Source organism: Apodemus sylvaticus, chromosome 1 (assembly GCF_947179515.1).
Source record: "Apodemus sylvaticus chromosome 1, mApoSyl1.1, whole genome shotgun sequence".
NCBI classification, from domain to species: Eukaryota; Metazoa; Chordata; class Mammalia; order Rodentia; family Muridae; genus Apodemus; species Apodemus sylvaticus.
In genome coordinates, this window is record NC_067472.1 from 37,886,684 (window position 1) to 37,914,255 (window position 27,572).

At 41.5% G+C, this 27,572-nt stretch overlaps 1 protein-coding gene and 1 pseudogene across 2 annotated transcripts in view; both read left to right on the top strand.

The window, feature by feature from the left end:
- Window positions 1-27,572, top strand: part of Pip5k1b (phosphatidylinositol-4-phosphate 5-kinase type 1 beta) — a 268,940-nt gene that overhangs the window by 113,653 nt on the left and 127,715 nt on the right. For both annotated transcript variants that reach the window (XM_052188073.1, XM_052188083.1), the window contains exons 2-3: window positions 2,383-2,469; window positions 6,521-6,589. In XM_052188073.1, coding sequence (XP_052044033.1) covers window positions 6,521-6,589 — 69 coding nt within the window. In that variant the 5' untranslated portion in view covers window positions 2,383-2,469. The remainder of the gene's footprint in view (window positions 1-2,382; window positions 2,470-6,520; window positions 6,590-27,572) is intronic.
- On the top strand, window positions 12,207-12,597 carry LOC127684493 (protein transport protein Sec61 subunit gamma-like; annotated as a pseudogene).

The window sequence follows — 27,572 nt, forward strand, 5'->3', positions numbered from 1 at the left end:
ATGAGGATATCATTGATGCATTGAGGAACGCTATGTACTTTTTTCTTAAAGGAACAAAAAACAAAACAACAAAAGTATATCTGAGTTTTAAATCCCTCCAAAAAGAAGGGATATTTTTGGCAGTGCTGGAAATTGAACCCACAACAAGGCTACTACTTGTTGTAGTAGGTTCAATACTGGGTTCAATACTGAGCTAGGTCTCTAACCCAAGGAAGAGCTATTAAAGGGAAATGCAAAGGCATTAACAATCAAATAGAGGGCATTCTACATGTCTTTCTGAAGCCACCAGGTCCTTTGGAATGATCAGCTTAAGGCTGATTCTACCAGCTCAAGAGTGCTGGATTAAATCTTGTCTTGAAGGAGATTGAGAAACAGCTTGAAGAAGGGAACAGCTGGAAAATGGTTGGTGCCTCTGCCTTTAAGGTGATGGAGGTCCTGGGATCAGCAAGCCACCAGGGTGGAAGACACACGAAGAGGACATGATGGGACCTTCCTGACCCAGACACAAAGGCTAGCCTCATCACCACTCCATCACCATGGCTGACTCAGCCTGGCTGGCTTTGGTGGCTGGTAAAAATGAATCCGCAGTCAGCCTTCCTTTAAGACAAATTAAAAATCACTAGAAACATATATCTGGTGATCAAGTTACAAGTTTTTCAGCTTCCGCCAGGGAAACCTAAGCTGTGAGGAACTTCCTTTGGCCACTTTGGAATCACGATGAAATGTGCAGATATTCGTAAAGTTCACTGTCAGAACCTAGACTGAAACATTAGCAAATGGCATGACTTGTTTGTTCTTAAGTGTGTGTGACCAAGTCTGTTTTTCCTAAGCTCTGGGTGAATAGAGCTTAGCAGTGTTCTGTCGTTTTGTCAAATTGCATACAATTGTGTATGAGCAAGCTGATGCAGTAATTGTGGTTTGGAGTAAGTCTGAGTTTCAGGATAAAATAAGAACTGTAAATAGCTCTTCTATAAAATTATATATATATATATACATATATATCAACAGGAATAAGAAAACAGATATTACTCAGATTTAAAATAATTCAATAACTATAATGGGAAATATTATGGAAATAAAGTTTTAAATCTAAGTAAAATGGATGATTTCCTAACAAATTATAAATTACTAAAGTTTTATCCAGAGATATATTACAAATTCTAAGAGTTGGATAATTATGGAGCAAACACTGCACAGAAAGACTTCTGTGTAATGACATGCATCGGTTCCTTAGTACCAAGCCCTGATAATGCAGCATCCAGGGTCAGTCCTAGGTGTATGCTATTTTTTAAGATCTTGTGGAGTGCACAGCAGCAGTGAGTTCATGAGAGCACTGATGATGTCGTGACCAGGTAACACTGTCACCGTTTCAACCTCTGACTTTTATGATCTTTCTGGCCCCTCCCCCCATGATATCCCCTGAACTTTTGGGGATGGGTAGGTTGATACAGATGTTCAACTTAGAATGTCTGCAATCACTTAATCTCTACCACACCGTTATTTTTAAATAGGAAGGTGCATACATATTTGGACTGATAAGAGCAAGTAGGAGAGAGAAAGAGAGAGGGAGAGAGAGAAGGGAAGAAAAAAGAGAGAAGAGAGAAGAGAGAGAACATATGTGCAGCGACAAGCATAGAGAAGTGGGGTTTTTACAGCAATGAAAAGTTGTTGATGTTGATTATCTTTACAGGGATATATGTGTAAGACCTGGTCTATTTTTACTTTATACCGATCTACAATGTAAAGGGTGGCAAAGGTCTACATATCCAGATACTCAGGAAGCTAAGGTAGCATTATTGCAAGTTCAAGGCTACTTGGAAAACTTAGCAAGGTCTTGCCTGGACAGACAATAAGAGGGTACAGGGGTGCAGTCATATGGAAATGTGCTTGCCTGGCATGCATGGTAGCTGGGCTCAACCTCTAGTTCTGGGCTCGCCTCTATGCTAAGTGTAATTATAGCCCAAAGTCTGTGGAAGTACTGTTTGTAGTGTATCGTCTAAGCAACTCTGATAAAAATCAGTCGATTTGTCATAGACCTAGTGCTAAAAGATTATTTACATGTCAAGCAAAGTATCCCCTATAAAAACTGATAGACTAATATCCAGTGTGGCCTCTGTGGTTTGAGTGGCTGCTTTTATCTGTTGGAGACGCTGATCTGGAAGCCTATCACCACCTTTGCTGTAGCAAGTAGCGACTTCAAGTTTAAATGGATGCTACAATGTATTCAGTGCACACTGGGTCCTGTGGTTTATTCTCTTGCTATCCACGTTATCCATCCTTCAGGCATACCCCTTCCTTTATCCTCACTACTCAACCTGATCATTTGCAGGAGAGGGAGTATGGATATCAATAAATATTGACCAGTGATCTCTTCTCTAACAGGAACCTGGGGCAACAAAAGCAGTGTCAACGATGAGCAGGCCTCCAGTCACCACCAACTACAGATGACTTGCTATTTTACTTACAAAGGTAAGAAAATGTATTCTGTATCTATAAGTAATCCTGACAGATGCTCTAGAGAGACCTTAATCTTTCTACAGTATCTTTATTGACGTACCAAGTTCATGACATTTAACTTTGACCATATCAAATTTCAAACAAACATCAAGCAAATCAAACATGGAAAGTTTTGAATGTCTTCCTGTGTGTGGAGGGACAAAGCATGCCAGGGGTGGAAAATGCCAGGAACTACGGTGCATGGTTAATTTTTAATCACCTTCAAATTCTACCTAATTTTAAACAAATACTCAGAGAATATAGCACAATATTTAAAAGAATGCTCAGTGCATTTGCAATTTCATCTTTAAGCAAGCAATCACCAGTACTTTTCAGGATGTCTTCCCTCCTTTCTTTTGTAGAGATGGCATGATTATAATGTTTTTATCTATGCCTGCTTTGGCTTACACACTTACAAGTGTGTATTGTACCCAATGCAGAAACACAACAAGCGTAGGACAGTCACCCCCCCCCCCACCATGCCCATTTAATAGTTCTTTGTAGTTTGCTGGCGTGGTGCTTACTGCTGTCGACTTGGGAGGTCTAGAGTGGCCAGGGAGACTGGACCTGCCTGTAGAGGACCATCTTGATAGCATCGATGGAGGTGGGAAGACTGACCACTGAGGGTGAGATTCTCCAGGTACCAAGCATACAGTTTCTGAACTATATAAAATAGAATGAGCTAAGCACAGGCAAGCAGTCCATTGCTTGCTATAGATACGAAGTCAATAGCTCAGATCTCTATACCTTGGTTTCCCCAAGGTGACAGACTATAGTTTGAACTAAAATAAGTCCTTTCTCCCTTAAGTGGCTTTTGTCATAGTATTCTATCACAGTAGCAGGACAAGAAACTTAAAGCCTGTCCCCAACCATTTCATTCACCTCTTTGACTTGGGTATCCCTGGCTGATATCATAGTGTTTTGTCAAACATCACTCTATGATTATATGAATTCTCAAATGTTTTAAAAGAAAGAAAAATAACAACTTTGAACTCAGGTGACCCTCTAGGGGTGATAAAGTTGGGATATCAATAAATATTGATCAGTGATCTCTTTTCTAACAGGACCCCAGGGTAGTGGTCAGACGCACTGTCAACAATGAATAGCCACTCCCACACCCATCCCCTTCACACCCCCGCCTCCACTCCATCACTCATTTATTTGCTCTGTGCTTCTCAAAAGGAATTGAAATGAATTGAAATAGACTGGCCCATTTCTCACCCCCTTCCATACTGGCAAGTCAGGCGTGATTTACAGTGGAATGAAAATTACTTTTAGACTCTCTGATCACTGCCCTTTATTCATGCCAATTAAACCATTTCCCAAAGGTTGGTTCTCAACTCCCCACAGAGTGGCTGTTGATGTGTTTCCATATTCAAAGCTGGGGGTCTGAGAAATGTAGCGACTCAAGTGGCATTCTTCAGGGAGGGCCTCTGTCTCTTGGCTCTGTTGAGCCAGGTTGACTTTTTATCCTGAGGTGAAGGTTGACTTTTTATCCTGAATTGAAGGTTGACTTTTTATCCTGAACTGTTATTATTAAGTCTTAACAGGCATTTTAATCTTCCTAGCATTTTATTCAGAACCCTTAAAAGTATTATTCTAAGAAAACTAGAGAAAAAGTCAATTCCTCTTTAAACAAATAAAGCAGATGTTTTTGTGAAACAGATGTCTTTGAAGACTCACACTTCCAGAATGGACAGTTTGAATAGACCCCTATCTGAAAGTCAAGAGGGCAAGATGGGGGTTGATTGTGGTAGCAGTAGACCTGAGTTATTACCTTCGTTGTTCTGAATGGCCTTCGCCATGTCATGCACACATCAGTGCTTCAAGTTCAGGTGTAGAGACACAGCTGGCAAATTCTCTGGTATCACAAATACTGAACGTATTAAGAGTCCAGGACTCAAAGACTTGTAGGAAAGTCAGAAGATCTATCTCTCCTGGTGGTATTAAATGCCCTTCCTATATTTTAAGATCCTGTAGTGAGTGCTCTTGGAGTAGGAGGCAATTAGCAAAGCGTTCCAAACCGAGCAGTGTGCGGAAGTGAGAGAGTTTGGAGCCTCAACCTTAGATCATAAGTCTTCATCAAAGAAGACTCCCCTCAGGGGTCAGAAATCTATAAAAAAAAAAAAGAGGCAGAAAGCTTTTAAGAGGTAGGGGATGACTCTCAGGAGACAGCATCTTCCACTCCAACAGGACTGGTACACACCTGAATCACAAAGACAATCAAGTAACCACCACAGGTTTAAGCCAGACAGTCTCAATGCTGAGAGATGAAGCAGATGCAGAATCCCACCCCTAACCAAGAAGCTATTTGCAACTGATTCTTACTGGGAAAGTGAATACAGGTTTTATCTAATGTCATTTCTCTGAGTGTATCAACCACACTGCAGAGCAGGCCCCAAGCCCAGGAGTAGTTGGCCAACACAAACCACGAGTTCAGGTTTGGTTTGGTTTGGTGTGCACATTTGTTTTTATTTATTTATTTATTTATTTACTTACTTACTTACTTATTTATTGGTTTGGCTGTTTTAATTTATGTTGCTTTTTACCTAATTTTTTGAGAGGGGAGGCATGAAGTTGGGTGGGTAGTGAAATAAGAAAAATCTGTGAGGAGTTAACAAAGGGGAAAGACCAAAATATGATACGTGAAAAAAATGTAATGTTTAAAGATCCTGAAATATAGCTTGTTGATGCAGGTACCCTTACTTATCACAGTAGTAACTGGCTTTAATTTTCTTTAAATGATTTTAAAGTTAAATATGAATGCCTATTGAAAAGGGATTACAAGTATATGTTTGAACACCTACTGTCTCTCAGAGAGAACAAATATTTTATCTTAAGTGCATTTGAAAAGATTCACAAAATTAATAGCTACTTTTGAGTTAGTAAAACTAAAACCTCTCTGTGTCACAATCTTTAACCAGATTAAAAGGCACATCACAGCAATGGAAAAACACTAAGAATGTGCTTAGTGATGAAGTAATAGTCTAAAAAACTTAGTATTAACAAGGAAATTGCTCATACTATTAACAATTATGGGTTTAAAAATCAATAATTAAAATACTAAGATCCTAATAGATAGATTAGCAAAAGTATGAGAAACTCAAAACAGACAAATGACTACGTGGGAGGAAAATGTAATCCTCACTAGATGAGGAGGGTCCTTTTTTGACATGACAAATTATCGAAATATAGTAGCTGTTGTTGCTAGATGATATAAGCTTCTGCTCACTCCAGATATGGCTATGAGTGGGCAGGGACTTCTTGGAAGGCAATTTGCTAATATTAGTAAGAGCTTTAAAGTGTTAATACTCCAGTATGACTTAGTCATTCCAGGAATTGAGTCTAAGATAACACTGATAATTGTTGTATTATTTGCAGAAGCAAAATGTTTGAGCCACAACTGTCCATCAGTATTAGCATTATTAACTAAAGCACTGACGAACAATTGAATTCACACAGTGATGTCTCCTCGCATCTAAAAGAAAATAGTCTTTTTCCAGTGAGGATTTTTTTTAATCACAAAAGGGGCACATGCTTATTGCATCAATGTTCATTGAAAACACAATGATATTATCATTTTTCATATCAAAATGCATATGTCAAAAGATAGAAATGAATATGTTAAAATATGAATCATGGAGTTGCTTATTACTATTAAGAGTGGTGTGTGTGTGTGTGTGTGTGTGTTCTGGTTTATAATTTTGGTGCTTTCCAGATATTTTTACAACTCTCACAGCCTGAAGCAAAAATAAATTTAAATAGCTTGTAACAAGAAATCTATCCACATGATAAAGGTCTAGGCCTTCTATAGCATCTTCCTTCAGACTTAGAGAGGTGAGTGTACTCCCAATAAGAATTCTTTGATTTTCTTTTTCCTCTGTCCCCCATCTCTGAAACAATAGCAGTAACAACAACAACTAAACCGTGTGATAAAGTATATTCTGCTGTTTAGCAGCATTATTGATATGCTGCACTAGGGAGGAGCAGTCAGATTTCACACAGAAATATCTCTCGTTTGCAGATGTCGTCAACTGCTGAAAATGGAGACGCTGTACCTGGAAAACAAAATGAAGAAAAAACCTACAAAAAGGTGAGTGTTTAGTGCTGTTCTGCTGTTGCCGGATTGAGGATCTTAGGCCGTTCCTTCCTCTGAAGCAGTTGTTGGCCATCTTACTTTCTCTTGTGGTTCTACCAAATGAGCAAAACCTTGATAGTTTAAATGACAAAATGTATCATCACGTAGTTGTGGAGGTCAGAAGTCTGGCAGGGGTCTGACTGGTGCCCACAGAGCTCCCTTCCTTCCAGAACAGCTAGAGGAGACTCGAGGGCTTGTTCTATACAGTTACTGGAAGTTCTCTGGGTCTCCACTATCACACTTCCTTCTATCTCAAAGCCAGCAGTGGCTGTCAGGGTAAGGTTGGAGGGGCCGTACCCATCTAACACTGAAAAAAGAAACAGTAAATCACCCTCCTAGATAATGCAAAATAATTTTTTTTTATTTTAAAGTTAGTTGATCAGCAAACTTAATGTTCACTAGCCTAAACTCTTGGTTGCCCTATAACATTAGCATGTTTATAGGATCAAAGGACTGGGGTATAGCTGTCTTTCAGAGATATCCCAGTTATCATGTGAAATAGACAGGTGAAGGGAGAGAGTTATTTTTCTGCCTTTATTCTTGCTATTCGGAAGAAGACTCTCGGTGATATATGATATCCTGTGTCTAGCATATGAATCCTTTAATTGACTTATTGCAAATTACTAAGTACTTTCTGTCTTAAATTTTTTTCTGACATTTAACAAGAATTTTTTATTTAATGACATATTTTTTATATTTTAATATGCCTTTATATATATTTTTATTTTCTATATTCTTTGTTTACATTCCAAATGATTTCCCCTTTCCCAGTTCCCCCCTCCCCATATGTCCCATAAGCCTTCTTCTCTCCACCCATTCTCCAATCACCTCCCTCCTTTTTCTCTGTCCTGGTACTCCCCTACAATGCTAGTTCAAGCCTTTCCAGGATCAGGGCCCTCTCCTTACTTCTTTATGGGAGTCATTTGTTATGCTAATTGTGCCTTGGGTATTCAGAGCTTCTGGGCTAATTAATATCCACTTATCAGAGATTGCATTCCATGTGTATTCTTTTGTGATTGGGTTACCTCACTTAGGATGATATTTTCCAGTTCCAACCATTTGCCTAAAAATTTCATGGATTCATTGTTTTTAATTGCTGAGTAGTATTCCATTGTGTAAATATACTACATTTCTGTATCCATTCCTCCAATGAGGGACATGTGGGTTCTTTCCAGCTTCTGGTTATTATAAATAAGGCTGCTATGAACATAATGGATTATGTGTCCTTATTGCATGCCGGGGAATCCTTTGGATATATGCCCAGGAGAGGTATAGCAGGATCCTCTGGAAGTGTCATGTCCAGTTTTCTGAGGAACTGTCAGCCTGATTTCCATAGTGGTTGAGGTATAAGTATGAATTGCCTTTGTGAATCCTCTAAAATTTCATGTCTTTCGTCCATTTCAACAGACCTTTTTTTCTGAGCTTCCCATTATATCTTACCAGTCTTTGAATGTGATAAATGTTTGGCTCTTAACCAATCAAGCTAATGTTAACATTATTATTGGATAAAATATGGCCCTTAGCAGCACTGTCCCCACTTCTAAATTAACTTTATACATTACAGCTTTCAAAAGTTCTCGCCTCCTTCTCTTTTGGGCTCTGGATGCCTATATATTGTAGATTTACTATATTCCACTTTTTTGTTTGTTTGTTTGTTTGTTTGTTTCTATTTGCTATTCTCTGATGCACAGCTAGTGAGAACCTTTTCTCCAGACGTCTGTTCTAACCGTGTGTTCAGATCATGAGTCATGTGAAATGTTGCTTTCCTAAGTGTCCTTTTTCCTGTAGATCTTTTTAACTCTTCTTTTCTACTCAGAGAAACCTAGAAATATAAACATGGAGATTACTATCTCCGGTGATGACGTGTTCAGGAAAAAAGATGCTTCAGGATGAAGACTAAAAAATTCCATGATGGCGGAGGGGGGGTGGAAATGGGGGGGGGGGTAAGAGTATGCCTTTAATTCCAGGCAGAGACAGGTGGATCCTTGAGTTTGAGGCCATCCTGGTCTACAGAGCAAGTTTCAGGACAGCCAGGGCTACACAGAGAAACCCTGTCTTGAAAAACAAATATACAAACCAACAACAAAAAAATAAAGTAGAATTTCAGAATACCAGGTCTTATAAATTTTGTAATCCAGCCAAAGATAGTAACAACAATTATTAATGTTACACACAGGTGGAAAATTGGTTGTTTTCTCTTTACCCGGTAAGCATGGGAACAGTGTAGAGACACTGACCTGTGATTACTTTAGGTTAGCTTCCAGCAGTATCCTCAGTCTCATCAAAGTGCACCAAGATTCTGGACTGAAATCCTTTGTCATATGAACATTTAGAAAGAACATGATCACGACTCTTTGGCATTTATTCTGTGTGCCCTGGTCCAAAATGTAGCAAGGCTGGAGGAGTCTACAATCAATGGATATTTGATCCAGTGAAGTTGGGGAACTTAGAAAAATTAAAAACTCAGGTGCTGTAATAATTCTATAGAAGGAGACAAAAGAAGGTTTAAAGTTCAGCATGTATACAAGAGCGCATGTGCACACTCACACACACACACATACACCAACAATGTTTTAAGAAACACAATAGTATAGGAATCTTTTGATGATCTGATTATTGATTATTAAGAGGAATATAAGAGACGCAGGGATTAGCCCTTAATCCATGTGGTACTGATGGTGCACAGCACACAGGGAACACTTCATGGGAACATAAAAGTTATACCATGTAGATGTGCACAAATATTGGAAACTATGCCTGCTAGCCCCTATCCCCGGCTCTAGGAATCCATCAAGGCTCCCTTGCATTCACTAGATGTGTCTTTAAGTGAGGTTTCCTTCCTAGTTCTGAAGCTCTGAGGATACAAGATGGATCTGTTTAGTAAAGAGACTTGGTGATGTGCTGTTTATTATGATGGAAAACAACCCAACTTGAAGATGTCTTCCTCCCTGATCCACTGCTAGGAACAAGAAAGACCCCAAAGGAGTCTATAAAGATGTTTCAGTTGACTGGGAAAAGTGAGCCAGCCTGGAAAAACAACTCAGGGCTCAGTAGCCTCTAATGAGGGGTTGAGAGAAGAAACCGCCATGGATTAGTGTTAACCAGTTGCTTTGGGTTTTCTCCAGGTTAGGTGGGCAGCAGCTGGCAGCACCTAGCTTCTTCAGTGTAATGACTTCCACATGCTTTGGGGACCAGTCAGTGTTTGTGAACTCTCTGCTCTCCTTGTCTTGATCATTTACACACGAGTGTCAAACTGACTGCTTTCGGTTCTTCCACTTGCCCATTTCTCTAATCTATTATCAATTCTTGGCAAGGCCAGGAGAAACTAAACATAAGTCCCATAAGGTTAATGTCTTCAACTGAAGGCTAAAGCAAGTTGGGTTTTAGCTACGTAAAACAAACATGTTGCCCATTAAGGCAGGTATTAAAGGCTGCCTCTCTGTTTACAGAGTCTAGGATTTCCACTCTCAGTTAATTTGCTGAATGTCTTCCGCTAGAGTTGTAAACACAAGAGCCTACAGGAGCCGGGCAGGAAACAGGTTTCCCTATAACTATGGGAACCGTCACAAGGATGTATGCCTTCCGTTGGGGTCAGGTGGCAGGGAGCTGCTGCTAACAGCTGGGTGTGAATGTGGGCCCCAGCCTGCCTGTACGCTCATAATTTTTTTTTAGGAAACAGAAATACAGATCCTGATATGAAATCTTCCAGGTTTTTATCATCACTTAATTCAGAAGTTTGATTTTATGTTCACTCTGGGCAAAAGAGCATGCCAGTGGAACTTTTCTCACCTGCAAACTGCAACAGTTTGTAAACGCCGACACAGTCTTGGTATAAGAAAGTGAAGGAGAAAAGAAATGCTTTTGAGACCATGTCTCTTGCTTCCCAAGACTGTACAGTTTATTTGGAAGAAAAATGTGGTCCCATGTGACACATACATACATACATACATACATACATACATACATACATACATGAATACTTAAAGACCAAAATAAGTATTAGGTGCCAAGACCATTGGCAGCCATTTTGTTTAATCATCCCAAGTCCTGAATAGCTGGAAGCTCACTGTTGTCTTCCAGGTTCTGCCAGCTTCTAAACCAGAAGACGATTTTGCTGGGCTAAAACTCTCCTGATGTTTATTTACTTTCTGACATTCCTTTAGTGACTGTGCCTGGTACCTTGCATACTTGTCCTCGTGATGGGCCATCTGATGAGCATGGCACACCCTTGGATGAGGGTGGCTTGGCGGAAGGACAGGAAAGGCTAACTAGAACTCAGCCTAGTGTTGTATCTGAGGCACATAGTAGGTGGTAGTGTGGGGTTGACTGAGTCAGCCTCATGGTGTAAAAGGTTCAAACTTTATGTTCCAGGTTGGTGTTGTCCAATAGAACTTTCTGGGATGGTGGAAGGGTTTGATAATCAGCACTAAGTCCATGGCCACTAAGTAAGATTTGTGAAGAATGTCAAGTGTGTCTGAGGGACTGCATTTTTATCGATGTAATTGTTAGTCTTGAGTTTAAAAATCATTTTAGTGATTGACAATTTTATGTGTATATAGTGCATCTGATTGTAGTAACCTCCCCCATTCCCTTTTCTTAGCTCCTTTCTGCTGCATCTGCAATCCCACACTTCTCTTTTCTACTTTCATGTCTTTAAAAAGGAAGCCTAAAGGTTCGCCTGTGTGTGCACAGGTGTGGGGTTATTTACTGCATGGTGGGCCATGCTGTGAAAGAGAAGTCACTTCTCCCTTCCCCGACAACTGTCAGCTACCAATAGCTAGCTCCTCCAGAAGTGGGAGTCTCACATGCCCTTGCCCCATGTGTGTTGGCATTTTGGCAACTCCACATTGTTCAGGTCTGCTCATGCCAACAACCACAGGCACTGTGAGTTCATGGTTGCAATGGCCGTGTCCCAGAAGGAAGGCTGCATTTCATAGGCTCCTTTCCATTCCCCAGCTGGACAGCCTTTCCCCTTGTCTCTGAGTCTTGAAGACAGAAGTTGTGTGTTTGTGAGTGTGTGTGTGTGTGTGTGTGTGTGTGATATATGCCACTTAAGTATGAGCAGTCAGTTGTCATTTATCATCAGTGCTGTGACAACTGATGACTCTCCACATTGATTATTGCCCTGTGTGAAGAGAAGGTTCTCTGACCAAGGTCGAAAGCAACACTGATCTGTGAGGATGAACAACTATTTAGAAGACATTTGGACAACTCATTCATTGAGCAGAAGAACATGAGAGGTTTCCTGTGAGGCTTATGATCTTCTGGGCCATGGGATTTTGACCATATTTACAGTACAGGAATTGTCTCCCATGTAGCAGGCCCCAAATCCAGTCAGAATGGGGTCAGCCATCCCTACAAGAGTGGTGCCACCATTGGATCCCGGGGCACCTCTTGCTGGCAAGGTCAGCTTGTAGCATGCAGGATCCACCATTGGTAAAACCACTGATGACTTATATGCTAGCAGGCAGAGGAACTGCAGTTTGAATCTTTGTTAGTCAAGTTGAATTTTAAACAGGTACATGTTGGTTACCATAATGGTTGGTGCAGTTGTAGGCACTAAGGCACTGTGATGCGGACGTGGATAACAGTGACAGGCTGTGATGGCTACACACCTAACAGCGGGTCAGGGTTCAGGGGTCAGGGATTGTGGCACCAGATTTTCTATTCAAGGAAACAAGAGTTGGACATTTAAAGTAGGAAAGATGCTAAGCTATGTGTCTTTACCTTCTCAAACCGCCATCCCACAACTTGGATCAGGTAATGAATGCAGTTTGTAGAGTCAAGTCGGCAGTTTGTAAAGGACTCAGTTCGGCTGGTTTAAAGATTCACCAAACCCGACAGAAAAGAATTCCAGAAGATCGCCATGGCCAGAGCTATAGGATTTGCTCTCATGGGATTCATCGGCTTCTTCGTGAACCAGATCCACATCCCTATCAATAACATTATTGTGGGTGGCTGAGCCCTTTCTCGTCATGGGACGAGTGAACCACTGAGGGGGTGAAAAGCTCATGAGGTAAAACATTGCCCGGATGCATTGTGGTTTTTGTTTCATTCCTACTTCCTATAAGGTTTTCTATTTCTAAATTAAAATTATTTCAAAATAAACACTTTTTCCATAACAGACATTTATCAAAAAAAATAAATTAAATTAAAGTAGGAAAGATGGGAGAAAAAAATTCAGAGATAAGTTCTCTCATGTAATCTAGGCTTACCCCAAATTCACAATCCTCCTGCCTCTGGCTCTTTGCTGCTGAGATTTCAGGTGGATGTGACCATCCTCAGCAGGAAGAGTTTTGTTTGTTGTTGTTGTTTTAAGAAATGTATTTTTAAAGAACATTACCATCAAGACTTAGCTGAAAGTTTGTGATCAGAGTGAGTACCAGAATTTTCCTGTTTCTAGTAAAGAACATGATGCTGTGTTTGAGGGGTGGGTTAGGACCAGGTGAGAGACTTGGAAACAAACAAAAGGTAATGAGTTCATCTGTAGAGATGGTCAATACTTGGATGAGATGGTGATGCCAGAGATCCAACCCTTGGCATTTTGTATGGATTTTTTTTTTAAGACAGAGTTTCATTATATACTCTAGAACTCACTATATAGACCAGGCTACCCTTGAACTCACAGAGATTGGCCTAACTCTGCCTCCACTTTCTGGAGTTAAGGAAATGTTGCTCTCACACCTGGCTTCTGTATTTTTCTATAAAGATTTGTTTATTTTTATTATACATACATACATACATAATACATACATACAAACAAACAAGTTCAAGCAGGTATGTATGTATGTGTGCCACATGCAAGTCTGATAGCTGCAGAGGACAGAAGAGGGGGCTGAATCCCCTGGAACTGGAGTAATAGGCAATTTTGACCCACCAACTAATGGTGCTAAAAAAACAAATTCAATTCCTCTTCAAGAGCAGCGAATGCTTTTGGCTATGAAGCCACTTCTCCAGCCCCCAAACTTCTGTAGTTTAATTGTGATGAAATTGCCTAGTCCCCTCCCTCCCAAACCAACCAATGTCATTTTGGCTGAGTGATATGTCACAAACCACCTAGTAGTGCTTCGCCAGGGAGATGACCGGAATCACCACCCTTGCCTGAGTTTGTGATCTCACAGTTGGAACTGAGAGAGCTTCCCAGGCAGATGGGCACATGCTGGAATAGGAAGTCTTTGTTGTGGTCATTTGCCTTTCCACCTCTGTCACCTCACTTCTGTACCCTGACCTTCCAGCCTGCTTCTCCTTTCTAAGTCTGTCCACACTCCAACCTTCCTCACCTAGGGAAGTCAGTTCTGGTGGCTACAGGCTGCAATGGGAATGGGTGATGTGGGGGCCGGGGCTGAAGCCCCCTGCTTTCAATACCAATGAGTCTATAACCAATTTGCACCATGTCTGGTAGGAGGCTAGTGGTTCAGGTCGCTCATAGGAGGGGCTTGACCTAAATATTCCTGTTTCTTTCCTCTTCTCTCTGTTTTTCAAGACCTTGGTTTTGTTTCATTGCAACACGCCAGCGATGGGGTGGGGGTGGGGGGAGCAGCAATGCCTGACCCTGGCCACATTTTCAAGGGCAGGTGACCTTTATTACCTTTGAAATGTGAGTAAAGTAGTGGCCCAGTGACATTCTGATCTAAATAGAAGCACTTGTTTAAACATATAACACCTTAAATATATATGTTTAAGCATATAACACCCTTTACAGAGTCTTCGTGAAGACATATAGCTGCCTCAAGAAATCGTTGCAGTGGGGATCCCAGATCGGAGGAAGAAACAGACACCTGTGTGTAACTGTTCATGCATAATTAGTTTGGATTCATATGAATATACTACTTATTCAAAAAATTGAATAAGTCCTTGAAATCATTCGGATAAGGAGAAAAGATGGTCTCTGTCTCATGCCCTGACCACTCTTCCACTTCCCTAAAACTAATAAACTTATGTTCTGTCGGGAGTGGGGGGAGGTGGACTTCCCTCTTCAGCTTAGCATAGAAACCAGTGTATTGGGCATCAGTTGTCATGAATATCAAGTGCATTGTCCTCTGGGAAGAGGGACCTTGTGGCCTTTTAAACATTGATCTTATTTTATCCTAATGTGGAAAATCCCCCACCCCCACTCAACCAGAAATTGTGTTGTGGTGGAAACCATTTAAGGTCTGGAGACATTTTTTTGGTCCTCGAAGCTTAAGAGATAATCCTCTTACGCAGAGATAAAGGCCAAGAACACTGTGTCTTATAATACACAGGAAAGACCTGTCAAAGCATCACCTAAATAAATGTTACTAGTCCTAAGACTGGAAGTCCCTGGCCTAACCAAACCTTGGAAGAGGAGTGTGGATTTGAGATTTTCTCTACTGAGGCTAGTCTGTAATCCTGAGCATTTTTCCCGCAATTGATCCATTTCCTCATTTTCTCCATTCATAAAATATAGTGGACACATGCTCTGGCTGTGTCACAGTGCTGTAAGGATCAAATGATTTAACAGATGTGAACACAACTGGATGAAGAATACTAATGAGGGAAGTCACAGCATTTGTTAGTGAGAGTAAGATTCCCTCCACTGTGCTTTCCATGTCCATCTGTAGGAACAGCCAGGAGGTCATGTGGCTGACACCCTCAGGACTAGACACATAGACTTGATTGCTTAGCATCTTGAGGCCACCAGCAGTCAGCCTGGGCATGGGATGGGATGAGGAGTGGGGAATGTTGGAACCAAAAATAAGATGCAAAGATGAGCTATAATAAGAGACTGCCACTGGGATTTTAAAATTGAATGACAAGGAGGTAGGGGGTGTAATTAAATAACCATGTCAGATTTACAAGCTTGTATAAACCATCCTCTCCCTTCCCCACATGGTACATTCCAAACATCTCAGCTTTCATAATACATGTTTTCAAATAATCCTTTATTCCTTTCAGTGAGATGTCACATATCATTGAGCAATCCCACCAGGGAAGCAAGCCTTCTTGTCAGTCTGTTTCTCCAAATGAGTCACCAAAAGATGGCCACTTTCTGCATTCCCATTGGAGGGGGCCCTGGAGTGGTTGGCTATGCCCTATCTCTGTCTTGTTACTACAGGGCTCTGTCTTTGATCCCCAATTTCAATAGCCATTGCATGGATGTCCCTAAAATATCCCTTGAAGGAGATGCCACTCTGAGTCCATAACCAGTTATAGAAAACAGACACCACAATGCAGTTGTGTTTGATATTAGGACAGGACAGGGTCTGGGGCGGTTCCATTCCTGTGTCCAGACTCCACTGCAGCTGTTGTTCCTGATCACAGTGAACAATGCTGCTTTGTTTTCTAACGCAAAGACTGAATATAAGGTGGTAAGCTGCCTCCTGCGTGGTGGGGCCAGGGTGTTCCCATCTGACCCGCAGATCTTCTTGACACAAGGCCAATGGCTTCTTTCTCTTTATTACGACATCCCTGTGCTTGGTCTCTTTCTCTGAAGACTTTTTAAAGGGGTCACATAGGAAAATACGGAGATGTCAAATGCTAGAATTCTGGATTCTGAAAAATGAAGACCAGAAACATAAATTAAGTTTTAGTCTTAAAAGTACTTAAGGATACTCATACGATACTCACCATGGGGCGTTTATTTAGAGTTTGCTCTGGTGCAGAGTATTGGCTGGTGGAATAATTTTTATGGAGTTCCATTTAGTTTATGCTACCCCAAAACCCATTTCTTTGACAAATTAAAGTATATTATAGTGAAAATCAATTTCAAAAACTAAGCTGATGAGAGTACTAACATTAAGTGTTTGTTTTATGCCTGATACAATTCTAAGTAGTTTAGAACTATTCGTTTTATCTTCATAATAATCCAGAGAGGGTGTCATTGAGCTAGCACAGAGTGTTAAGGCACTTACCACCAAATCTGGGACCCAAATCATTTAAGAAGAGAAGTGAATCCTCTTGTCTTTTGACATCTACATATGCACAATGGCATGTGTAGAGACACACGTGTGTGGCACACATACATGCACACCTGAGCACACACGTACCCAAACACACACACACACACACACACACACACAGGATGTAATTTTTAAAGAACCCAGTGAAGAGACATGCCTGGCTTTCTGTTTTCATGAGTTACAAATCCACCAACTCAGCCAACCATGCATTGAAATACTTCATGTGTATAAAAATGTACAGATATCTCTCCCCTGTCATTGTCTCCTAAACAGTATGGTGCAGTAGTGGTTGACATAGCATTTACTTGGTATTTTTGTTCTCAGTAATGTGGAGATGATTTAGAATATTTAGAAGAATGGATGTTGGATGTAGGTAATATTCAACTATAGCACAATTTTATAAAGGGGACTTGACAGCATCTATCGATTTGCATTTCTATGGGGATCCTAGAACCAGTTCTCTATGAAAAGGGACAGTTGTCCTGTTATTCCCATTTTACAGATGAGAAAATTTGATACACAGAGATTAAGTAACTAGTGGCAAAATAAGGTTAGGTATCTAGCCCTGTCTGTGTCCAGAGTCTACCACACACCCTCCACTAAGGCCTGAATGCCATATCCAGACAGTGGTGCTGCCAATGACATTAGGATGACCATTCTCAGTGTGTGTAATGATGCACATCTATAAAAGCTTCCGTGGGACCTGAGGCAGGAGCAAAGCAAATTCAAGGCTAGCGTGGTCCTTAGACTGGCACCCTGTCTCAGAGGAGTAGGATACTGTGTGTGTGTGTATGTGTATGTGTGTGTGTATGTGTGTGTGTGGTGTGTGTGCATGGTGTGTGTAGTGTGTGTGTGTGGTATGTGTAGTGTATTGCATGGTGTGTGTGTGTGTGTGTGTGTGGTGTATGCATGGTGTGTGTAGTGTATGCATAGTTTGTGTAGTGTGTGCGTGTGTAGTGTGTATGTGGCTGTGTGGTGTGTGTGCATGGTGTGTGTGTGTGTGGTGTGTATGCATGGTGTGTGTAGTGTATGCATGGTGTGTGTAGTGTGTGTGTGGTATGTGTAGTGTATATGCATGGTGTGTGTAGTGGGGGGTGTAGTGTATGTGTGCGTGCGCGCGCGCGTGTGTGTGTGTGTGTGTGTGTGTGTGTGTGTATGTGTGTGTGCATGTGTTTGTTTTGTGTGGTATATAGGGCATATGTGGAGAGGGGTGGGGTGGGAGTGTGTTTGGTGTGTATGCATTAGTGTGTGTGTGTGTGTATGGTTTGTGCATGTGTATGTGGTATGTGTGTAAATGTGTATGTATGGGTGGTGTGTGTGGTATGTGTGTGTGGTGTGTATGAAGTGTGTGTGTATATGTGTGATGCATATATGTGTATAGTGTGTGTATGTGTGTATGCATGATGTATGTGTGGTGTATGTATGTGTGTGGTATATGTAGTATGTGTGTGTGGCGTGTGTATTGTGTGTTTGTGTGTAGTGTGTATGTGTGTGGTGTGTGTAGTATGTGTGTGTGGTCTGTGTGGTGTATGTATGTATGTGTGCATGGTGTGTGTATGGTGTGTGTGTGTGTATGTGTGTGCATGTATATGGTCATTCTGAATTATTCACTGTAATAGCAGCAACAATACATGTAGAGTTGGAAATTTTCAATTGGGAAAAAGACATTGATACTTCTGAGCAATTACAAAACAACATTTTCCTTGCCTCAATGGTCTAAAAGCCAATTTTCCTAATTCAATGTGTGTCTTACCTTCAAACAGAATCCAAACTACAGCCTGGGGGATACCTTTTCCTATAAAACAGTGATTTTCCAGTAATTTTTAAATGAGGAATAAATATATTTTGAGGACATTGTGCAGAGTGCTAAAGAGAAAGGGATAAATAAAGTGACTGATTCCAAGTGTTCTCTTGGGAATGGAGCTCAGGATTGACTGAGAAGTGAAATCAATCTGGCAGATGAGAAATATTATAAACAAGAAGACTTGGAAGAAAACAGCGTTGAAAACCTGGTGAGCTGACAGCAAGGTAGACTCTCAGGTGAAATGCTTCACTGTTAATCTGCTTAGAGCAAACAGAGATCTGAGAGACGAAACCCTGGGTCCGCTTCCAAAGTTCCCCTGGGGCGATCAAGGTCTCTCAGGAAAACACCTGCCTTTCTGGTGAGTACAGCCCACCATCTGCTGGTCCTGTATCAGGGACTTCTATTATACTAGAAAATGGAAGCGAGCCTGCTATTCCTCTGTGGTGAAGCGATGGTCTTTGAGATATCCAGCACATCATAAAGGAGAGGGCTGGGTAAGGTGTCACTACCTTGAATTCCTGAGTTGAGACCAATCTACTCTACTTATTGAGTCCCAGGCCAGTGAGGCCGTGGAGAGAGACAGAGACAGAGACAGAGACACAAGAGAAAGACACAGAGACAGAAACAGAGAGAGACAGAGACAGACAGACTAGGAAAATGTCTCCCTATGGAGACCTGAAATTTTAGATTTTTGTCACTTGTGAATCTTTGAATCTTCTTTCTTTCTTCCTTCCTTCCTTTTTTCCTTTCTTTTCTTTTCTTTTCTGCCCAACTCTCCATCATGTAAGTATTCTCAGCCACCCCAAGACACAATGTAGGTTCCATTAAGGGAGATGGGGCTTGCCTAAGGTCTTGTCACCTTGCTCCCTGCGGGGAGGGGTACTGCTCTCACCCCCTCTCCATAACTCATCATCCAGGAAGGACAAGCCTCCCTGTGGAGCAGGGACACTTGCTCAGGGGAACTAGAATGTAAAAGGCCTGGGTAATCTCCCAATTCTCCTGAGGTATATGTTTATACTATGACCTCGTCACTCGTTATGGGCATGGTCTGGGCCTGAAATATAAAGAGCATTTGGTTAATCAGTTGACAAATATTTATTTGGCTTGGCCTAGTGTTGTGCCTTAAAGGTAAAACAGAGGCCAAAGAAAGCAAGAATCGACACCCTAAATAATGGTGTCATTGTTTTGATAAACGGTAGGTCAGAAAAAAATAAGGTTAATGAAATAACTAGCCATTTTAATAATTACGGAGACGTGATGAGAATAAAGGAGCGAGGGTACTGCTGTTGAGGCGGGGCATTCAGAGAACTCCCCTAAGGAGCTGAGGTGGGGCCTGCGGCCACCAGTGTGAGAATAAAGCAGCTGAGAAGCGTGGAGCGAGAACACGTGTCAGAGAGCATGGCACTTGCCAAGCCCTGGAGGTAGGAAGCAGCCAGGTAGATTCCAGGAACTAAGGTGAAGCTGGCGTGGTGGAGTCTTCTGAGCAAGGAAGGGCAAACCAGAGAGCAGGTCCCAGCTGGAGCCAGTTTTGTCTGCACGGGGTCAGCAGATAAAGCTGTGGCAGCTAGGGAGAAGGTTGCCACTAGCATCTGATGACAAGGTTTCTCTGACACCTTCGGAAGTACACAGAACAGCGCTTCAGCACATTGGTCCCGAATGCCAACGGAGCTACCTTAAGAAAGAGTGGCCTAGACTAAAACAGACGACTGAGGGGGTGGGGCAGGTCCTGACTTGGGTGTGAGCTAAGGAAGTGATAGGAAAAACTGATGATCCCATGGAGTTCTTAGACTGTACCACTGGTAGAGATGGAGAAGGCTGTCACTGTGACGTCTTCTCAACATGGGCATGTTGGTTGGGTAACACCAATGAGGGTTTGACGAGAAGAACCAAGTAAGAGATTGAAAATATGGATTGGGCACCAATGGGACAGAAATCAAGTTCAGCTTCAACTTATCAAATTGTAGGTCTATGGGGTGAAGAGAGGCTTTGGTGGCAAGAATGTTTTGGTTTGGGTTTTGGTATTGCTTCTGAAGAATTCCTTCTACAGAAGTATACAGTCTAAGCATGCTTAGGTGCTTCAAAATCCAAAGCTTTAAAATACATGCATACAATGTATTTTTTTAATAATGTTTACCACCAAGTCCAAACCTTTCAATGTCTATATAACTGGAAACCAGTGTCATCACCACTGGAAAACACCACACCTGACCCTCCTAACAGGCTACAATCTAGGCACAGGCACACTAAGCATACTGTGTAAAGGGGCCTTCATCAAATGAGTTTCATGTTTCAACTTTGGTCTAATACCTATAGTATCATATCATGGAAATGCAAAGAAAAATACTACCAGACAAAAACAAACTACAAAATCTGAGACATTTCTGGTTCTAAGCATTTTGAATAAGTGACATTTGATTTATATTTCTAAAAAAAACAAACAAAACAAAAAACAAATCTGACCAGTGCATGCTTTACAATCCGATGCTGGCTTTTTGTAGACTACTAAAACTATCCATAGTCCATAACATATACATCTTTTATGGGCCATCCCAATAGGAGTATCATGGTCTATCTCTTGCTAATTGAGCATAAGTACAGAGAGAAAGATCCTTGAAACCCACAGCACTTGCTATTTAAGATTTAAGAGATGTATTAATTTGCCCTCTTAATCCTAAAGTTGTTGTATACTTCCTGTGGGGATGTGTTCTGAAGTCTGCAATCTGAGATCTTCAACTAAAGATGAGATGGGTGGGATGGAAGGCCAGACAGGGTCTAATTTCTACTCTGCATGATTGAATTGTGACAAATATACTTTAAAAGAGTTTGGTTTTCAACCATTGAGATGTCTCAATGGGCAGAGGTGCTGATGGTCTGAGTTTTGTTCCCAGAAACCACAACGGAGGGAAAGAATGAACTCTTGAAAGTTGTCCCCTGACTTCCATGTATGTGCTGTCACACACATGCATGCACACAGGCTTGTACACACACCCACACACATGCACATAATTAGAAATTACATTTAAAAAAAATAAAATAAAGAGCTAAGTGTGGCTTCCCTGGCTTTATCCGAGTCAACTGTGATGGTGATTTTGGGTTATCTCTCTCTCTCCTGGATCACTTTATGGGCATTTAAAAGTTGATACTGGTCATGTCTCATCTCTAAGTCTCTTTGACTGTGGTCTATGGACTCCTAATAATCAACTACTCCTCACAGGAGAATGTGGCAACAAATTCTAGCTTTCTCTTAAGGATCCATTCTTTCTAGATGTGGGTCTTCCCACCTTGATGTGGCCAGTCAAGACATGGGATTGGCTAGCAGCCCAGTGCTCCAGCCCTGTACCTTGATTGACACCCTTGTGAAGCGAAAGGAGCAAAGTCAGCGACTGTCCAGATTTGCTGTTTGAGAAATGAGAAGGAACAGTGAAACTGTTGGAAAAGCAGGGGTAGACTCACAGGAGCATGGAAAGGGTAGAATGCAAACCCCGCAGCTTGTTCTAAAGCTGAGACAGTGATGACAAGAGGCAGAGCACCTACCTTGTTCCCACTCTTCTGTCTGTAACCCCTTGCAATCTCCAGGAGCCCAATCTTGTGCAGGACCCTTAACGTGAGTATAGCACTACTGTAGTATGGCTTGAATATTCAATCTAATACGGTAGGGAGGACTACTGAGTGAATGATATTTGCTTCTATGAATCTTCAGTTGCTGTTGTTCTTAATGGACTCCCCACTTGTGCCCAGGGGTTGTGCCCAGGGGAAATGAAATCTCAGGAGAGCAGGGACTGTTGGGTACTGATAAGGTGTGAATTCAGTCATTTGAGATGGCACAAAGGTGACTGTCACCCTCTCCTTCCTAGTTCCCTGCTCAAGGATTGGAAATCTGAACAGACTAAGACCCTGTTTTTTTATCTATGGCAATCTGTATTCTTGAGTATGAAGGGGGCAGGTTATTTTCAAAAAGCCCTAGAAAGCTGTCAAAAAGAAGTCTTTTGTGTGTTAATGACATCGTTTCAAAAGCCACATCCAGGAAGGCACAGAGTTCTCTGGCTTCTTCCACATTTAGTAGGAAATTCTATTGACTTTCGAGAGCCTTTCCTTCCCCTCCATCTCTGCCTGCACAGGGCCCATCTGCTTTTCTTGGGGCAATGGAATTCTCCTGGGAAAACAGATGCCGTCCTTTCTAAGGACCCAGAATGGGTTGGATGAGGGTGTGTGGTTAAAGACAGCCCTGTGAGGTTTTGGGAGCAGGCAGTGCCCAGTTTTGCTTTGCATGAGTTTTAAAGGAAATGATGAAAGAACTTAGCAGTGCAGGCAGCAAGTCCCACCTTCCGGATTACATGTTTAGTTTTAGCTTATTGAATTTTAAAACATAGATTACTTATTGATTATTGAAACAGAGGTAGATCAGTTCCACCGTCTCCTTAATTCCATGTGTTTGTTAGCATATTCATTTGGGATGAAAACTAAGAACAGGCTTATATTCAGGTTTCAGATGTAAAAACAAGGTCTAAAGCAGTGTGGTTGAACTAAGGAACAAATCAAAATGTGAGTCTCCTGAGACTCAACCTCGTAAAAAGAAACTTTTCCCCAGGAAGTATCCAACGTAATAAAAATATCAGAAGTTTCCATTTCCTTTTGGAATTTAGGACGTGCCAACTCAGACTGGGTTGATGTTTATCTCCCGGCTTTTTATTCATTCATTTATTTCTGGGCAAGATATTTTTTAGCATGCTGCTATTTTTTAAATGTAGGGGGCGTTTTTTGGACTGTATGGGTCTTGAATTGTTTCACATGTGTTCACAGATGTGTGAGAAGAAACTATAGGATATGCCGAAGCTCCTGACTTTCCTACCCAAGGAAAGGTCTCTTCCCAGGAGATTAGTGATCACACAAAGCAGAGAGCAGTGTGTGGCATCTCCTGGCTCCTGGAGTCCTTGCCAGGAGAGCACACTGGCTGGCTCACAAGGCTGGCTCTAGCCACAGCTGGGCTACCCAAGGCTCAGCCCTCTGGCCTGAGGTTCCATTTCTAACCAAGAAAGAATGCAAGCCAGGTCTCTCCCTGAGAGCAGTTATAGGCATCCACCCCCCTCCTGCTTTCTCACCCAAGTTTAGCCTCAGTATTTGTATGACTTTTCCTAGAAAGCTGTAAGCAAACTTGTATTCACCCCCAGATGGGGCATCAACAATCAGCCAGAAAAACAATTCTACCTATGCCTAATTTAGTGAACCAGTGAGTTTTTTTGGGGGGGGGGGCGGGTGGATTTACTACAGAAGTGTGTGAGCAAGGGGTTACATGGGAACATGGATGACTAGATCATCAAAAAGCTTATCCCTGCATGTGCACTGTGCTGGATAGTTCTGTGTCATCTTGACACAGGCTAGAGCCATTTGAGAGGTGGAAACCTCAACTGAAATAAAAAAATGCCTCTATAAGATGTGGTTGTGGGCAAGCCGTGAGGCGTTTTCTTGATTAGTGATTGATAGGGGAGAGTCCAATGGTGCCCCCCCCCTTGGGCTGGTGCTCCTGGGTGCTATAAGAAAGCAAACTGAGAAGCCATGAGGAACAGACCAGTAAGCAGCACCCTCCATGGCCTCTGCCTCAGCTCCTGTCTCCAGGTTCCTACACTGTTTGAGTTCCGGTCCTGACTTCCTTCAGGGATAAACAGTGATGTGGAAGCTTAAGCCAAACTAACCCTTTCCTCCCCACGTTGTTTTTGGTCATGGTGCTTCCTGACAGCAATCCTAACCCTACCCAGGTACGGCGACCCTGAGTCACAAAAGCTGCATCCTTAGAGCTCATGCTCCACCTGAGAGACTGTCCAGTTCAGAGGGAGTGGATACACAACAGCACCAGACCCCAAATGCCCTGGGCATCCAGGTGGTCCAGAGCATTTCCAGCTTACCAGGCCCCACCCCTATACTCTGGGTCAGTAGATCAAGCTAGGCGCATATTTGCATTAAGCAGGAAAAGAGAAGTGGGCACAGGTGCTTGGCTTTTGACCTCAGGAAACCAAGCTCCAGCTGTCCTGGAACTCACTCTGTAGATAAGGCTGGCCTTGAACTCAGAAATCCGCCTGCCTCTGCCTCCCAAGTACTGGGATTAAAGGCATGTGCCACCACTGCCAGGCAAGTTAACACTATTGGAACTTACCTTTTGATCCTTTATCCTACTGTGGAGTCCCCAGCTGGTTAAGGATTATCTGTGTCCGCACTCCTCATTAGCACTGTGTGTGTGTTGTTTTTGAGATTGTTTGTGTAAAGCCAGGTCTTTCTAGGATGTCTTGGTTGTCCTGGAACTTGATATGTAGACCAGGCTCAGCCTTAACTCACAAACCCCTACCTTTGCCTGTTGAGTGCTGGGATCGAAGGCATGTACCACCACGCCACCACGTTGTTATTTCTAGGTAGCTTATCCAGCTAGAGAGGTTGAAATGCATTAACCTTCATTAGCATTTATGTTTATAGTTGTTTTTATTGCTCATAACCTTTGGTTATTTTTTTCAGATAATTTGCGCTGACTTACCTGTATCGTTTTGAGAATTACTCATGAATACCACTGTTATCTTATTGCTAAGTTCTACTTAAAAACGTACTGCATTTTTATTGCAAATATCATTCTGGCTTAAAATTAGACTTTTAATTCTGTTACCCGTTTCTAGTGAAAAATCCTTATTTTATTTCCAACCTAGTGGAAAGAAATGTATCAGTTTGTGGTTATAGAACGATCCTTATTTTATTTCCCAACTAATGGAAAGAAGTGTGTCAGTTTGTGGTTATAGAATGACTTGTGTTGGGTGTAAGCACTGTGCCAATGATAATCAAATAAGGATATTTGGCATACCCACTGTATCAGACACTGTCACCCCGAGAAGAAAACATCCCAAATCTTCCCTTCTAGCCTTGTGACATAATCAATGCAGCATTGTTACCCACACCCACCTCTCTACTGGGGACACTATAGCTCTCCTCTTCCAACTATAACTTTATATATACCAGCCAGGCTGCAGCTCTCTCTCCCCACCACTCTGGCAGTGCTCTTGGGTCACGTCTTCATCAAGACTTTCATAAAGTCAGACCTGCTGCTTCTACATCCCCAAGGCTCTATGTCCACTCCCATTTTCATTATTCTGATAATTCCTTGTTTTAATGATAATAATCTATAAGACATACTTCTCACGGTGTTACTTAATTTTTATTTTTTTTTCCAAGAGATGTTTTTGTATTTCTTCCTCTAACTTTAGGATAGGATGGCTACTCTACAAAGATCATACCGTGGGTTTTGGTTTTTGGTTTATGGTTTGGTTTTTGTTAAAGTTGTATTACATGCACTTATAAATTTAGGGAGAAAGAACATTTTTTATTTTACCTTTTCTTCCAACTGTTTTGTATCCACCTCAGCGAAATTTTTTCTTTACTGATTTTGTGTGCTATTTTTAGATAAATATTGTTCTGTGTAACCTGTGTGGGATTTTCTTATCTGTTAATGTTTGGGGGAATTTTTTCTATTATGTCTTAGTTTGGGTTTCTTCTTCTTCTTCTTCTTCTTCTTTTTTTTTGATTTTTTTTTTTTTTTTGATTTTTGGTTTTTTCGAGACAGGGTTTCTCTGTATAACCCTGGCTGTCCTGGAACTCATGCTGTAGACCAGGCTGGCTTCGAACTCAGAAATCTGCCTGCCTCTGCCTCCCAGAGTGCTGGGCATGCAGCCACCACCACCCGGCTATTAGTTTGGGTTTCTATTGCTGTGAAGAAACACCATGACCATGGCAACGCTTACAAAGAAAAATATTTAATTGGGGCAGGCTTACAATTTCAGAGGTTCAGCCCATTATCATCATGGCAGGAAACATGGCAGCATCCAAACACACATGGTGCTGGAGAAGGAGCAAAGAGCTATATCAGGATCAGCAGGCAGCAAGAAGGAGGACTGAGCCATTAGGCCTGGTGTGAGCTTCTGAAACCTCTAAGCCCTCCCGTAATAACACACCTCCTCCAGCAAGGCCTCCCCCACCTTATTTATGATCAAGCATTCAAACACACGAGTCCGTGGCAGCCATTTTTATTCAAACCACCACACATTATGAATGGGATTATTGTTTCCATTATATTTTCTGACTTAATGTCTTAAGTCTATTTTATAAGCTGCTAACTTGACTTATAAAACTTATTTTATTAGTTCGTGATTGATTCTTGGATATAGCTACAATATCTACAGCTCCATAAAGAATAGATTTTCATTTTCCAGTCAGTCTGTATTATCACTGACTTGTTTTGTTTTATTAACTGGATCTTCAGAAATCAAAGTATCAGAGGCTCTTTGTGATAGGTGTCCAGCCTGTCTTCTTGGCTTTAAAAGACAAATACTCTAATGCCATTTTCCAGATTACTTATCACACACACAGGTTATTAATAGATGTGTAAATAAAAGACACTCGGAAAGGGACACTCAAATGTTTCTCTTAGTGTGATGCTTTCCTTAGTTTGAGAATTGTTTTCTTTGTTAACCCGTTTTTATCCTGATTCTAGTTTTACCAAAAGATTGTATTTTTATTATTTAATCGAGTACTGTGATTTTCCTGTAATTGATTTAAGTGAGCATTGGAAAGGCAATCATTGTAAATCCAGCTTTTGGGAATACTAGCAAATGATAAAATCATGTTTCTCTTAAAATAGAATTCTGTTTGGAGTTTACATCAGTCCAGGCAAATCAGGTAAATGCATTATTTTTATAACTTGAGAAATCATAAAATTTTCTCCCTATGGATCTGCTTCTCGGTGCTAAAAGCAAAGTAATCCATGTACCAATTATCTTAAGGAGATGCTGGTATAACGGACCCCTTGGTGTATTTCAGGCAGGCCATTTCTTCCTAAGGAAAGAAAAAAAAAATATGTACTTCTTTCGATATTGTTATTCCTGCGATGAGGTTGGTTGGTTGGTTGATTTTGCTGAAAATGTTGCTTTTCCCTTTGTTGAGTTTTTTTTTTATTATTTTTGTGATGTATGTTTATGTAATTGTTGGCTCTGTCTCATTTGTGAACACTGAAGCGTGAAAAGTCCCTCTGAGTTGGTTTCTGTTTGATTTGGTTCTGTGCTGGTCTCTTCTGCACAGTTGCTCTGATCCAAGGCCATGCTGGAGGGTGAAGAGTCGGGGGAGGCTGCACCTCACCCCCTCATTTGCTTCCAAAATCAGATGGCTCAGGTTCCTATCCTGTAGCACA